The sequence below is a fragment of the Ruditapes philippinarum genome, unplaced genomic scaffold (genome assembly GCF_026571515.1).
Source record: "Ruditapes philippinarum isolate M1 unplaced genomic scaffold, ASM2657151v2 ctg2298_1_1_1_1, whole genome shotgun sequence".
In the NCBI taxonomy this organism is placed as follows: Eukaryota; Metazoa; Mollusca; class Bivalvia; order Venerida; family Veneridae; genus Ruditapes; species Ruditapes philippinarum.
This window is the reverse complement of record NW_026867384.1, coordinates 334869-351644: the sequence shown is the minus strand read 5'-3', so window position 1 is coordinate 351644 and position 16776 is coordinate 334869. Positions and strand designations below refer to the sequence as shown.

The window sequence follows — 16776 nt, the reverse complement described above, 5'->3', positions numbered from 1 at the left end:
CTGTCGTCTGTGTTGTAAATTTGTAATAATATTTTTTGTCATTTATTGCATAAACAGGCAATAACAAAATCCAAAAGTTCCAAAATATGGTTGTTTTGTGCAAGTTTCATATATACGATGTGACACCGGTGTATTAAGGGGTCGTTTTGCAAATATTTGTGCGTGTTTTAACCAAATTAGGCGAAAATGCATTTTGTATCCACCGAATCTGCGACGAATACTCCCCTGCCGCTACGATGGATCCACCGCTTGGCGAGTGTGTTCTATACCATTGATGAGATACAGACTTCCATTTCCTTACGTGTGGAGGCTGCCAGGCAAATTCCCCATATAGAGCATTGTTAGGTATATAATTTCCAGTTCCAAGATAAAAACGCATTGCTCGAGCTTGTACGGCATTGATATAGGAAAAAGGTTGGTTCCTTAAACTGCCGCACCATTGGCTGTCACAGGCCACATCAGGTTATCAAAAGTTTTTTTTTAAAAACAGCATATGAAACTCATCCAATAGCTTTACATTATGCAATTAACAGCCCAAGAGCTCGTCCAGCACTGTATGCAACACATTTCCCTGTTAAAATATTCATCCAACAATAAACTTATATACAACATGTATGTGATGATCTCCACATGTAAAACTGTTGAAGTCCTTTCAACAGAGTTTGGTCTAAAGTGTACAATACTACTCTAAGTTGGATTAACAATCATAGAGTAACTTTTACAACAATTATTTAACATACTAGTAATAAGCATAAATTGCAAATCATATTCATTATCAGATACTAATACTATGTCATCAGCAGAGAGTGAAATGCAAATTTTCTCATTTTCAAAAAACTATATATCCTTGTGTGCTGATTTTATAGTAATAGCTAACCTTTCACTACATGAAATATTGTTGTAAAGGGATTTCCACAATAAACTTTTATCAATATAGTTAAAACATTTCTAACATTCTATAAATGAACAGTATGTTGACTGCCTTAATTTCATCCTTGTATCAGTGATATTTGTGAGTGACGAAAAATGGTCTGCAGTATTACCATGTTTCCTAATTCTGCTAATCGACAAGGATGTTAATATTTCTCTCAGAACATGAGGATACGATGGGTTTTTGGTACTATAAGATTTTAAGATTTCAAATAACTTTATTTGTGTTCAAAGGCCTCCGGCCCAAAAAACATAACATACATACAACAATATTGTAATATGTTTGCGTCACCTTAACAATGTTTATAAATGCGAACAAAGACTAGATGTTTATGTTATCCATTAAAACATATACATAAAACATAAGCTTCCTTAATGTGGTTATATCACGTGTACTTATTAATACATAAATAACATGTAGTTCTTTTCCGCCAAAATACCAATTGAATAAATACTTATCAGGGCTTTGTTTGTATTTTTACATATAAAGAAAGCATGGAATTCACAATCTATACTATCATTACAAGTTGTACACAAACGTTCTTCCCTTGGGATATTATTATATCTGCCTATTTCTATACCTAATTTATGGTTGGAGCAACGAAAATTACAAAACGCCTTTTTATGTTTAAATGGTATTTCTATTAATAAGTATCGTTCAGCATTTAAAAGTGATTTAAAGATATACTATGCTCAAATTATATATTTTTAAATATTGATAATTGCTACACAATCTCTTTGTAGATATAAAATAAACATGTTTTGACGACACACAAAGTAAATATCTTGTGTTTTTAACCCTACATACTATAGGTTGACACAATAAGAATATATAGTGTCATTAAAAAAACTGGCAGTTCTTTAAGAGAGGACCAACTTTATTTGACCTGTTATAGGATATGCAGCTTGCCACGTACAGTTTGTAAATATTTTATTAAAATAAGACATATTCAGAAAGAATTACATAGATTTCAATTAATTTCTGGGATAAAAATATTTTACTCTAACATGAGCATAGTATATCTTAAATTTATTATAGTGAAAACATCTTCTAGAAATTCGTTATATTTTCATACCATTGTTGAGTACAACAATCAATAAGTCTTTGTTTAAAAGTTTAAGGAACATATTGGTGTTACCAATTTCTTGAGATATCCAGACAAAACCAAAACCATATCTAAACATTACATGTTTTACTTTGGTAACCAAACATATTCGACCTTGTACATCGTCTAGTGACTTCAACATTAAATAACACTGTTTAGGATATCTAGATGAAGGCATGGTCAGAAGTTAACAAAAATATCGTATGCAGTTTGTCATGTACGAAATACTTAAGGGCAATCTACCACATTCCCCTAAAACCATAGCTGTATTTGTAGTTTTTTAACGGATAAATGTTTTCTGCACATGTTCAATAGTTTGGCTATATTCAAAACCCCATATTTGTGATCCATAGCATAAAATTGGTTTAATCATATGATCAAAACTTTTAAACAACTCATTACTGAGGAGTGAAAATGAGTCCCATATACTTGTACATAGATGTTATATTTAAGCTTTTACCTCGGAAATACCATTTCTCATAATTACGTAAAGGACCACCATTACGGAAAACAATTACTACTGTTTTATCAAGATTGATTTCCTTTCAAGTATTATAACAAAAAGTGTCAATTACATTTAATTATTGTTGTAATTTAGATACAGTCTCTGCACAGTTTGCTACATCATCGGCAAACATAAGACATAATATATCAGGTATATCATTAGTAATAAATATTCATGTGCCACAGTTTTGTCGAAGTAAGATAAACAACTCATTGATAAAAGGAATAAAAATATAAGATAACTGTACACTTCCTGTTGACAGTGCTAATAACTACTTTAAACTATATATGAGCCGCGTCACGACAAAACCAACGTAATGTGTTTGCGACCAGCACGGATCCAGACCAGCCTGCGCATCAGCGCAGTCTGATCAGGATCCATGCTGTTCGCCATTAGTTTCTCTACTTGTAATAGGGTTCTAAGCCCTGATCAGACTGCGCGGATGCGCAGGTTGGTCTGGATCCATGCTGGTCGCAAACGCATTACGTTGGATTTGTCATGACGCGGCTCATATCATTAATAATCTTTAATTGACCTTGGATCTTGCTGAAAATTTTTCGCTATTTTTACTGTTTGTTCTTGTGGCTGACGTCATTTAACTTGCTGAAATTTGTAAATACTCACATGATTTTCTCACCTTTATTTTAAGAATTATCTTAATTTTAATCTTAGAACTTTTGTCATAAGTTTCTTGTTCAATCTGCAGATTAACCCTCCTTTCTTTTTTTTCTTTTTTTTGACTGAATACTTCAAATTCTCTACAATATCAATTGCAAAAGTTCTTACTTTAATAAAATATTTCAGAATCCTAAAAATAATGTCAGACCACTAGTTTTAGGATAAACCAAGGGCGTGCTTCTTAGTACGTCAAAATAAAGAATTCGATGGTTTTAATAATTTAATTTTGAATTAAAACACCTCAAACAATAATGAACTGAAATAAAAGGCAGCCATAATGTGTTTATCCATTTAGATAGTTTGCAGTTAGAATGTACAATTTCGTGATGCTACAAAACCAATTATTTTCGTGTATACACATGTATTGTAATTTAAATACTATGTCTATTAATTTCACTTTCCTTGTGTCTATTTTTAAATGCTGCAACCATACGCATACAAGTATGTTATAGTTAATTGTTCATTAAACTGCATAGAGAACAGACATTAGTCGGTCATCAATGAACTCATCGTAAGGAACCAAAATATTTGCGTACAATTAGTTTATCAGACCAATTATCAGACGTACAGTAAGAAATACGGAAATACTGTGGATACATGCAAATAATTCGTTAATTTTTTCTTGCATTTAGTTTTGTTATTAATGTTCATAATATTCAAACAAAAAATACAACGTACATTTGTTGTTGTTGTTTTTTTTTTGTTTTTTTTTTTTTTGGTTTTGCAGGAGAAATCAACAACCTGGTTTTGACCGACATAAACAATGCATGTTTCTTGATTTCCTGTTAGCAACATACATTGTAATGGGATTTCTCCTCGTTATTCCTTAAATCAGATCATCTTTTTTCTACTTAATTTCTTTTTCTTTATCAATAATGCCATGTGAATTGAAATACTTTCAAGCCTTTCAATTATGGCGGTCTTCCTTGAATGCTACGTATAAGAACGCTAAATTTTGAGAGAAAAAAATTCGGGTGCCAAATAAATGAGCACAATTGTGCGAGTGTCTTGATATTTATTTTTTATTCTGCAATATCATAGACCACAATACAATAAACAACAGTCAACAGAAAATAAGTAATGAGCTAGCCAATGAAGTTAGATCCTAATGTTTTTACATATAACTGAAGTATACAAAACTATCTACGTCATTATAGCGGTCGTAGGATCGTACCAGGGCGGACCGCATGTTTGGACGAGGCGGACCATAATTCATTATAGCAATCGGTTTGATGGCCATGCGAAAAAAACAACAATTGTGTGCTTAACCCCCGGAGCTACCCAGTCCACCTTAGCTGGCCTAGCAACATCATATTATAAATAGGTGAAATTTTTAACATTTTAAAACAGAAACCTAAACGTTGTTCATGTTTAGTGCCGATAAAAGATTGTTATATACATGTATGGGAGAAAAAAGACTTGTGGAGCAGTCAAAGAAAATATAGCAAGCATTGACTTGATGAACATTTCTGCGGGCATTTCTTAATTCAAAATTTCACCATTTACATGTTGAAGTGTTGGATTCTGTTGAAGCCGGTGCTGGCGGGGGCGTGGACGGTAGTTTTGTACATGACAGTACTTACCGTCCATGAACAGGCTCAATTAAACTGATTCTACAACATTTTCAATTTTGCCGTTTTGTTCTTCATTAGGGATTCTTGTTTTCGATTTTAATTAAGAAACTTTGTGTTCTTTGGAAGAGTATTGCACAGGTAGCCTATACAGGCAAAAACAAATAATGTATTATCATCTGATTATATCATTTGAGAAGTGTTAAAGATGATATGCTTTATTTAAGTAAAGTCTTAATAGCCTGGTGTATGGCTGTAAGTGTGGATTAATATAACTAATTCTACAACATTATTGGCATTTTTTGTAAAATATCATGACCTAGAAATGCAATTATCTACCGTAAAAAGTTACCTCTTTTGCCAAATTGTGACAGCTTATGCAGCAACATACCCAACATACCGTAAAGGCTTTGCTAAAAAATGTATAAGTATTATTATTTGTTGTTTTTTGCTTTGTTTATTTTTCTTCTTTTGAAGATTTACCAAGGTCATTGCTAGGTTTTATACAAACCATGTGCCTCAAACAATTTCCATTGTACTTAAACCAGAATGTTGTGTTTGTCACAATGATCAAATATGTTACTTACCTTACATATACAAAAATGGAAAAGTTGTAACCCCTCGGAAGCAAATGAAAACAACAAACTTACATGGAAATTGCAGACTCAGTTTTATTGAGACTGTTCTTGACGGATGATGAAAAGGTGGGCTGCAATATCACTAACGTGCCCTATCTCCGGCTGAAGCGGAATTCTAATGTGCAGAACTCAATGATCAATATAACAGCACTGAATTTACTAAAGTAAGGATTAAAAGTAACTTTCTGTAAAGAGGAAAATGCAGAGAACTTTAATTTTATCCGTAAAACATCAACCTCTGTCTTCACCATTATCATTTAACAGTAAATCTTATGTGCACAAATTTTCTATTGGATCGTGGACAGATCAGTAAATAACTACAGGGCTGTAAAGAAGAAACGCCGAAAGGTAAAGCATAATCAAGTGAATGTAACAATATCTCCAGTATTGTCTCTTGGACAAATATGTAAAGAAAAGATGTCGAGTGAAATTATATTTCCCTTATTACCGTTAATAGCCCCAATTAAATCATATGGTTAAAGGTGTCATAGAATACTTGTAAATGACAATACAAAATGAATATTCGGCACAAGGCACGTTCTCATTGATTATTTATCGTTATTGTGTCACGTGTATATATTATATATATACATGTACAAAACTGGAACAAATTGTCGATGCGTGTTCATAATTCTGCCAAATGAATTCATTTAAGATTCTCGTTTTTTTCATACAAAAACAAAATCGAAGATTTTCTTATAATAATTACCGTCGTAAATGCATGTGCTGTTTTCGTGTACTTAACTTAAAATTCAAATAATTATAATTTGACAGATTTGAATTTTGTACATACACTGACTGTAACCCAATAACCTGTTAATGTTTATAAAAACAAATCTTTAAGTTTATGCGACTAGTACACTTGAGCTCATGAAATAACTATTTGGAGATGGATAACCTCAAATTTGACTTCAGAATTTTGTCTTACAACATTGTTACTCAGGTGAGTGATTATAGGACCATTATGACCCTCTTGTTCAAGAGTCTTTCGATCAAAAATGTGTGTAGTTGTTTTAAACATAGATGGCCAGCTGAACTGAACCACAATATTTTTTTGACTTCATTTGATTAAATCATCATTCAAGGATTGATTGATTTATTTATTTGTGTATATATATATATGTCATATTACAAAACAAATCAAGACAATTTATCACAGATATATCTATCACATTGTTTTTAACACAGTAATTAATTGAAAAATAATAACTTTACATTCATAATTAAATCAAAGATCTTGTTGACTTCAAAACAATATATACAACACAGGATAACCCATGAAAGTTCAATATAAAATAGAGAACTTATTTCCAATGGGGTCCTTTGATGGTAAAGAAAATATTTTCTTGAGAACTGGCATTCAGGTCCATACTTAGAGATGATATACTGGACTGATGTTAAATTTCTAAGATCAAATAATATTAATTTCTATTGCACATTTTGTTAATTACATATATCACATATTTGCAGGAATAATACTATGAATATGACTAGTTATCACACCAATGAAAGATATCTATTTATATATATCACAAAACCAATCACAAGATACATTTATATAAAACATATTATATTGATTAAAACAATTATCTCTAAAACTAATAAAAAATAAAATCAGCTTGTTCAAATTGTTTCATATTTTTGCTTAGTTCAGCTTTTACTTTCTTTTTAAAGTTAAAAAGTTACTTTTCTTTTTAATATCAAGTGGGAGCATGTTCCAATCCCTAATACCCTGGTAAAAAATGTACTTTTTGTAAAACTATTCTTCTTCTTCTTCCAATACTGTACATAACCCACTCTGGAGCATTGACGTACAGGGTGTATGTACAAAGTGTTGTGCGGCGAATAAGTGCAGATTTATAAGAAGAACATGTTAAAAATAAAATCAACTCCGGCATATTAGGGCCCCGTGACTAGTCCTCCCTGAAGGCTCCAAGATTGACTGCTGTGCGTAGGTGCTCTGGATGCTAGTTCCACAGGCGGATGGCCGAGGGTACAAAGGAAAACTTCACGGTGTCAGTTCTTCAGAGTTGGACCGTAGCCATTGACACCAAGTTTCAGGAGAATGGAAGTACTGTGCACCTGGGATTGCCATGAGATTCTGCGTGATCCTGTAGACCATCGATCACTAGCTTGGCATTTGAGCGGCGATGCTGTAGAGTTGGCCAGCCTAGGTCTGTCATCATTGCAGTGGTGCTGCTGGTAGTTTTGTAGTCGCCTTTTACAAATCGGGCAGCTCGCCTTTGGACAGCTTCAAGCTGGTTGATGTTGTTGGCTGTGTGTGGGTCCCAGACTGTGCCTGCATACTCCAGGATTGGTCTAACAAGGGTCTTGTAGGCCTGGGCCTTGATGTCTTGTGGGCAGCTTGTGATGTTTCTTCTGAGGAATGATAGAGAGTTGTTGGCCTTTTTGATGGTAGATTCTGTATGTATGTTCTATGAAAGATTATTAGCGATGTTGACACCAAGGTACTTTCCACTTTTGACAGATTGAATAGTTGATTGATGGACCTTGTAAGCATAAATGATGGGGCTTCTTTTCTTGGTGATGTGTATGACTTCACATTTGCTGGGATTGATAGACATCATCCAGTCGCGTTCCCATTCCTAGAGTCTATCTAGGTCTTCTTGGAGGGCTACTGCGTCAGCTTCTGATTTGATTTTCCTGTAGATCAGGCTGTCGTCAGCAAATAGGCGGCTGATTGAAGTCACGCACTTTGGTAGGTCATTGATGTAAAAGAGGAACAGTAAAGGACCTAGTACTGTCCCCTGGGGTACACCGGATGTAACTGGGGAGGATGCAGATGAATGGCCTTCAACGACAACTTGTTGGCTGCGGCCAGACAGGAAGCTCTCAATCCAGCTGTCCCTCTGATGCCGTAGTGATCTACCTTGGAGAGGAGTCGTTGGTGAGGCACAACATCGAACGCCTTACTGAAGTCTAGTAGTATGGCGTCTACTTGTTCCCCTTGATCCAGGGCTGATGACAGGTCTTGAAGAGTAAGAAGAAGCTGACTTTCAGTTGAGCGTTGTTTTCTAAATCCATGTTGTTGATCTGAAAGGATGTTGTGATGGTCAAGGTGTTTCATAATTTGGCTATGTAGGATGTGTTCTAGGAGTTTGCTGCATACTGATGTGAGAGAAATGGGTCTGTAGTTGGCAGGGTTGCTACGGTCACCTTTTTTTAATATAGGTGATACATTTGCCTTCTTCCAGACTGAAGGTACTGTTCCTTGTTGTAAAGAGGCGTTGAACAAGAGGGTGAGAGCCGGAGTAATGTCTTCGGCATAGTCCTTCAGGAATTGTGTAGGTATATTGTCAGGACCAGAGGCCTTATTGGGTTGAGGCTGAGGAGAAGTTTCTTAACGCCCTCAGGTCCTACTGTGAAGTGAGGCATGTCTGGGTATCTTTCTCCGTCCATGGCTGGTACATCTGTTGTGTCTTCTGTAGTGAACACCCCAGTGAACTGTTTGTTCAATATTGTAGCTTTCTTACTCGGGTCGCTGTGAGTTACACCATCACATTTTAGTGGAGAGATTCCCGTGCTGTCAGACCGCTTCCCTTTCATGAAAGTGTAGAGCTTCTTAGGGTTTTCTGTAACCATGTCTCTTACATAGGCTTGGTTTGCCTTCCGACATTCATAGTGTTGCTCCTTTTGAAGGTCTTTGTACCGCTTTATGTCGTCTGCTGTCCCTGGGCACTGGGCTTTCTTGAATGCTCTTTTCTTTTTTCTAGAAAGGCGCTTGATCTTTGCTGTGATCCAAGGTTGGTTGTGCCTAGTTGTTGACATCTTGGATGGGACCGTGGTTTCTATGATCTGTGAGATTGCAGATGTGAAGTCGGTCCACATGTTGTCAATAGCAGATGTGGCAGAGTGGTCCTGTATGAAGCTGTTTGAGAAATCTTGTACAGCGGAGCGTATGGTGGTCTGGTCAGCCCTTTTCCACAAAAGTTTCTTCCTCTGTGTTGCTTTTGTTCGTGCTGCTATAGTCCTGGCCTGCATAAGGATCATGTCATGGTCACTGAGTCCTGGGAGTGCATTACTACGTTCGATAAGTGAAGGTCTATTTGTTATGAAGAGGTCCAGGGTGTTATTGCCTCTGGTTGTAAAATCCACAATCTGTTCAGATGAAATGTCATACATAGTGTTAAGCATGCACTGGCTAATGTTCTTAGGGTAGTTTGACCCATCCACAGAGTTTAAGGTCCAATCAATATCTGGTAGGTTCATATCACCTGCAATCCAGATGGTGGCGTTCTTGTTCTCTGTGTGTAGCTTCTTGATGCCTGTGCAGAGCTTTTCCATGTAAGTGAGGTCGCTGCTTGGTGGGCGGTATGTAGAATAGATGACAAGCTGACTGTTGTTTAGACCATTGAAGGAAGCTGCAACTATCTCTGATGTTGATTCTGTGTCTAGTTCAGTGCCGCATATATTGTCTTTCGCAGCGATGATGACACCACCATAACGATTTGCCTCTCTGTCTTTCCTGGCTACGAAGTAGTATCCAGCTGGGAGAACTTCCTTTTCATGGATACCAGGGTAGAGCCATGTCTCACAGCCAATGATGATGTCTGGCTTGGTTTTAGTCAAAGTCAGCCAGAAGGATGCCCGTTTAGCCCTCAGACTCTGGAAATTTACTACGAGGATGCGAAGGATATTTGCAGGTACCTGGTGTGGTTGTCTTGTTTTCCTGATAGGTGACGAGACATGTGAGCATGTCATGACCATGACGGCATGGATGTTCCAGTTAGTAGGTTATGGTAGGATAATCCCAAGGGTGGAGGACCGAAGCTGCTTAGAGCTAGTAGCGTGTATGTCAGGAGAAACATGGTGAAGTAAGTTACATATCCGAAATAAATTTGTCCGAAATTTGCTACAAGTGCTTACATTGAATATGCTGGAAGTTGGAAAATTCTTGCATAAGAGTCACTTTTGACCAGGTACAAGTTTAATCTGGTGTTTTAATAAAAGTTAGACAGTTGTACGGATCAAATACTCATAAGTAGATGCTTTGCTTTGTGGTCTATAGTCCGTATCCGAATCAGGAAATGTCCAAATAATGGTGACCGGACCGGTGACGAGGTGTGTTGTGGAGATCCAATTGAGCTGACTGATGAGAAACTGTGAGAGGAGGAGTCCGGGTTGGAGTCCGGGTTGGTGGGGCCATCTGACAGTACACTGTAGGAGTTGTTTATTGCAATGGATGTGTTGATAGAATCAGCTGACAGGGTTTCAAATAGTGTTGTTGAGAAGTTTGGTATACCACATGTAAAGCAGATCCAACTAGTGTTCTGGGTGAGTCCGTTGTATACAGCAAGAGACATCTGGGTGCACTTAATGTGGTACCATGTGTTACAACTATCACAGGCAACAGCGTGCTGGTTACTTTTGCATGGCTTGGCACAAATTCCACAGGGAACCTTGTAAGTAGGACCTGGGTTTGGGTGACGGTCACCTGACAATAAAAGCTGGTGGGCATGGAGGTTCCAGTTAGTAGGTTCTGCGTAGGATAATCCCAAGGGTGGAGGACCGAAGCTGCTTAGAGCTAGTAGCGTGTATGTCAGGAGAAACATGGTGAAGTAAGTTACATATCCGAAATAAATTTGTCCGAAATTTGCTACAAGTGCTTACATTGAATATGCTGGAAGTTGGAAAATTCTTGCATAAGAGTCACTTTTGACCAGGTACAAGTTTAATCTGGTGTTTTAATAAAAGTTAGACAGTTGTACGGATCAAATACTCATAAGTAGATGCTTTGCTTTGTGGTCTATAGTCCGTATCCGAATCAGGAAATGTCCAAATAATGGTGACCGGAAGTCCGGTTGTTTACGTTAGGAACAAAGGAGGGTGATGAAAAACCGTTTCTTGAGCCTGATGGTAGGCAGGCAAGACGTAAACTAGACTGGGATGTTAAGCTATGATGTCCAGGATGTAATAGAACCGGGAGTAGGCAGTAGGAACTGCTAAAATACCAGAGAAAAATAAATCTAAACGTTCTCGATCTGAAAGCAGGTGCACGCCGCACAACGACCTTGAGACCAACCTAACATGGGGTATATGAAAGTTCCCTACACTGTTTCTACTATTATAACAACGAACATCAGACTTTAAAGAAAAGTTATCATACATATAAGAAGGACACTTTTTATTAAATATTTCGTGTACATGATTGAGTCTTAACTGTATGACTCTATTTTCTATATTAAGCCACCCAATACTGCTAAAATCAATAACTTTCAATGATTTTCGAGAGGAATAACCATGAATATAACGAACAACTTTGTTTTGTGCTACTTGAAGTTTATGTTTAAGTTGTTTAGTAAGGCCACTATACCAAAATGAGCTGGCATAATTGAAGTGACACTGTATTAAAGAGTTACATAATAGTTTTCTTAGCTCCATATTCAAACTGTTGCCTTGTCTATACAAAAATTTTAATCGAGAGTTTACTATTTGTACTATATTATCAACAATAGAAGTGGCTGAGAGATCATTATCTAAGATAGAACCGAGATACTTTACTGATGGCTGAGATTGTATTGTGTGATTATTACAGTGTATTTTAAACTGCTCTAGTTTTGACAATTTCCTCTTAGAACTAAAAACAATGCATTCTGTTTTACCAAGATGTAATGATAGCTTATTATCAACAAGCCATTTACTACAATTTTCTAGTTCCTTACCCAAAACATTACAAATAACATCTGGATCTTTATGTGAATATAAAATTGCACTATCATCTGCATAAAGAATAAGCTTACATTTTTTGCTAATACTAATACTCATATCATTGACATAACATACAAATAAATACAAATACAAGACATTTATATAGCGCAAAAATGTATTAAATATTCGATTGCGCTGTACATTATTAAGACTATATACACATATGCTTGATCAAGACACTCCCAAACCCAGTCTCGATGGCTCAGCCAATCTACAACTCTAGTTGAAAAACAGTCCAAACAAGTATGTTTTAAGTTTGGCCTTAAACTGATTTTCATTGGTAATGTCCGTCAGATAGTCTGGCAATGAATTCCACCATTTAGGTCCCACAATGGCCAAGGATCTGTCAGCAAGTTTTGAATTTGTTGATGGTATATCAAACCAAATGTGGCTAGATGATGAGGATCTCAGTCTTTTCCTGTACTAACTCTGGCATTTAGTGAACAATTTACGAAGATACAATGGAGCGGTGCCATTTGCAACACGAAACACAGTCACAATAACTTTGTACATGATTCTTGCTCGAATTGGAAGCCAGTGGAGTGATTTAAGAATTTCAGCACTGGATTGATAGTAAGCAGCTCCAGTGACAATTCTAGCAGCATAATTCTGCACACGTTGTAATTTATCAAGTTGATAGGCTGGAATATCAGCGAATAATCCATTGCAAAAGTCTTAATGTGAATGAATCAAACCGTGAAAAAGTATTTCTGCAGATTTATGAGTGAGATGTTTTCTGATTGCTTTCCAATTTCTTATCTGCATGTGTGCAATATGACACTTCTTTTGAATATGGATGTCAAAACTTTAAGTGCTGGTCATCTGTACTCCAAGGTCTCTCACATTGTCAACACAGTTGACTTCGACCCCACCAACATTGACACTGGAAATGTTCAATTTCTTCAGCTGATGTCTTGTACCATAAATGATGATTTCTGTTTTGCTATTGTTCATTTTTAACTTAAATCTAGTCATCCATGACACAATATCATTAAGACAGTCAGTGAGTTTTTGGCGAACGATTTCTTCGCTGTGATGGTCACCAGCTCTAATTTTAAATGCCACTTTATGTTCGTCTGCATATCCATACAATTCCGCCGGATATTTCTGGACTATTTTGTTAAGGGCAGCTATATAGAGAGTAAATATCACCGGTCCAGCACAAGAACCTTGGGGAACCCCGAACCTCAGTGGCTCAGTATCCGATGAGGACTGTTCAATGACAACTTTCATATGTCTGTTGGTTAAATAAGATTCGATCCACTTTAATGGAATACCCTGTATGGCAAAGTCTTTCTGTAGGATTTCAAGTAATATTGGTATAACGATAGTATCGAAGGCGGCGCTTAAATCAATCATTACAACTATTGTCACATGGCGGCTATCAGCTGTTTCTAGCAGATCACTGTACATTTTCATCATGGCAGACTCAACACTGTGAAATTTACGGTATGCACTTTGGTAAGATGGTAACAAATTGTTGGACTCAATGTGGCTTGAAATTTGGTTCATTGCAGCTTTTTCAAGAATTTTCGACAAGAATGACAGGTTTGATACAGGCCGATAGTTTTTCAATTCTAAGGGAAGGCCTTTCTTTTTCAAAAGGGGCTTAATAACAGCGCTCTTCCACGTCTCTGGAAAAACACCAGAAGACAATGACCGATTCACGATTTCTGTCACAACAGGTGCAATCAAATGAAGATTTTCTTTCAGCTTTGGTGTTGGCATAACGTCCAACTCACATGTTGTTGACTTTGATTCACTCACAAGTTTGATTATGTCTTTTTCATTTAGTGGTAAAAATTTGTCTATATATAGTGCGCCATATGCAGGCTGCAATTTTTATGCTCTTCAAACTTTGATTAATTATGCTTGAACAAGCTGCTTTTGGGTCTGGATTTTTGGCAGGGACATCTATAAACTTGTAACCAACATGTTACAGAAATTGATTTTATGATTTATATTTGGATTTATGAGTTATTTTGAATTGAAAAAGTTTGAAAATAACAAATATTGGAAATATTGGATATACAGTGTAATTATATCAATTGTGTTGTTGAACACCAAATCACCTGAAGTCATGGCTAATCCATGTACAATGACAGTGAGACAGTACAATAGAGAGCAATTATTGGATTGTAGATCTGTGCCTAGAAGCTATGTTATACCAAATGAAGAAACGTTATCTTTGTTGAAAAATTATGGTATTTTGAAATATAGAGGTAAACGAGCAGGCCAGCCAAGGATTTGTTCATTTGACAAACTTAGTTCAAATTAAACTTGATCACACATACATACAAAATGTCCATAGACAGAGAAAAATGAAACTTGCCACAGTTAATACAAGACCTATACGGAATAAATCGGCAGATCTTCTCCAGCATATCCTTGAAAAGAATATTGACTTTTGTTTAATAACGGAAACTTGGCTACAGACTGATGGCGATGATGTTGTTAGGGGTGAACTGGCTCAGAAAGGGTTCTGCTTTGATGATGTACCCAGGCCTGATCGTAGTGGTGGAGGAATAGGCCTTCTATACAGAGATAACCTGAAAGTGTCAAGTCTACCCAGCAAATCGTATCAATCATTTGAATGTGCTGAATGGCAAATATGTATCCAAACATTCATACTTAGAATCGTTGGCATTTATAGACCGCCATATACTGCAAAACACCCGGTCACTCAAGCTACATTCATGACTGAATTCACTGAATATTTAGAACAAGTTTCATCTCAATCTAGGTCCATGGTAATTCTTGGGGACTTCAATATTCATATGGACATGCAATCAGACTGCTACACCAAGCAATTCCAACAATGTTTGAAATCATATGGACTTGTTCAGCATGTGAATACTCCAACTCATTCTAGTGGGCATATTATTGACCTGATCATCACCAAAAAAAGAAGACAAACTTGCTAGTGTAACCAATCTTCAGTCTAACTATTACATCTCTGATCACTGTTTTGTTAGTTGTAATATTCAACAATTCTGCCCCCCCCCCCCTTTGGTGACAAAAAACATCATATCACGTAACTGGAAATGTGTGTAAAGCCCATCATTAAAGGTGTTTATTGGCGATTTATCATAGTCACCAATCATATCAAATTTTCATATAGATATCTTATTTTTTACAGATTTTCAACAGATTTTGTTATCAAAAAGATATATTTTTACACATATCTTATTTCGTTAAAGATCTTATTTTATAAAGACATTATTTTCATGTAGAGTCGTGTTTCATATCATTCTGATAAAGATTTTATTTTCATACAAATATTATTTTCATATAAGTCTTATTCCTATATTGACATTATTTTCGAGCAGATCTTAATTATTTTCGTATAAATCTTATATTCACAAGGATATTATTTTCATTCAGTTTTTATTTTCACAGATATTATTTTCGTAAAAATCTTGGTAAAAAACAGACATTATTTCATACAGATCTTATTTTCATATAGATCTTATATTCGTGCGTATTATTTTCTTACAGATCTAATTTTTTTTTCGTATAGATCACATTCTTATTTTTGTATATATAGTATTTTCATACAGGTATTTCATTCTTAAAACTTATTTGCAAAATCATTAAAAGTAAAGTTAATACTATTTTAATATAAGTTATGAACCATGTAAATCTTATATATATTTTCGTAGATGTTATCTTGGTTATATATGTTCATGCGTTCTTACTATACTAAATTTGGAATATTTACTACATTTGCCGCACAAATGTCTAATATTTCATTACAAAGATTTTTATTCTTTATTATTTTATTCAAACAAATCATTTAATCAATAACAGCAAAAATAGTTTATTTTCGCAGCCCCGTTCGTATTTTCGATTTACACGGCAATTCAAGCTATTTTCATACGATAGTATTTTTTAAATATATTTTTAGTTCTGAAATTTATTATTTTATCGTACAAATCAATTATTAAGAAACAAAAAAAATACGTTTTTAATACATTATATCAAAAAATAAATCTTATTTTCGTAGACCCGATCTTAATTTCGCTTTAACGGCAATTTTGAGCTAGTTTCGTGAGAGTATTTTCGGCTCAAACTTCACTTTTTTTAAATATTTTTTTGGTTTTGAAATTTTAATTTGCTGTAAAATCATTCAATGAATGCATAAATATATATTTTGCATGATTATTTCAACAGATAAATGCACTATTTAAAAAATAAATCTTATTTTCGTAGCCGCGATCTTATTTTCGCGAAAATAGCTTATTTTCGGTATCCATCTATACCCGTGTCGAAGAACTTGTTAGAAGCTGATCTTGAAGAGTTAAACAGTTTGGCAGGAAAATCATCTACCGTGAATGAACTTGTGTCTGATTTCACAAAGACTGCATCTGATATAATTTGTAAACATGCTCCATTGAAAGAAAGATCAATTACTGTTAGACCCAAACTGGTACTCTGGATATCTTAAGCAATTAAAACAGTACACAAGAGAAAATATACTTAAGGACCGGTGCATAGAAAAACCGGAAAGCACCGGATAGCACCGAAATACCGGAAAGCACTCAAATTTCTCATAAAACATATGAAAACGTTAATTAATCGGTTTGAAAGTGTTACCAATCGATTTATTAGATCAAAAT

The 16776-nt window shown here is 35.5% G+C and overlaps 1 protein-coding gene across 1 annotated transcript; it reads right to left on the bottom strand.

The window, feature by feature from the left end:
- Window positions 1-8722: 8722 nt before the first annotated feature.
- Window positions 8723-10156, bottom strand: LOC132735914 (uncharacterized). The gene has a single exon (XM_060722950.1). It carries the CDS (start codon window positions 10154-10156, stop codon window positions 8723-8725), a length of 1434 nt encoding a protein of 477 aa, XP_060578933.1.
- Window positions 10157-16776: the final 6620 nt, after the last annotated feature.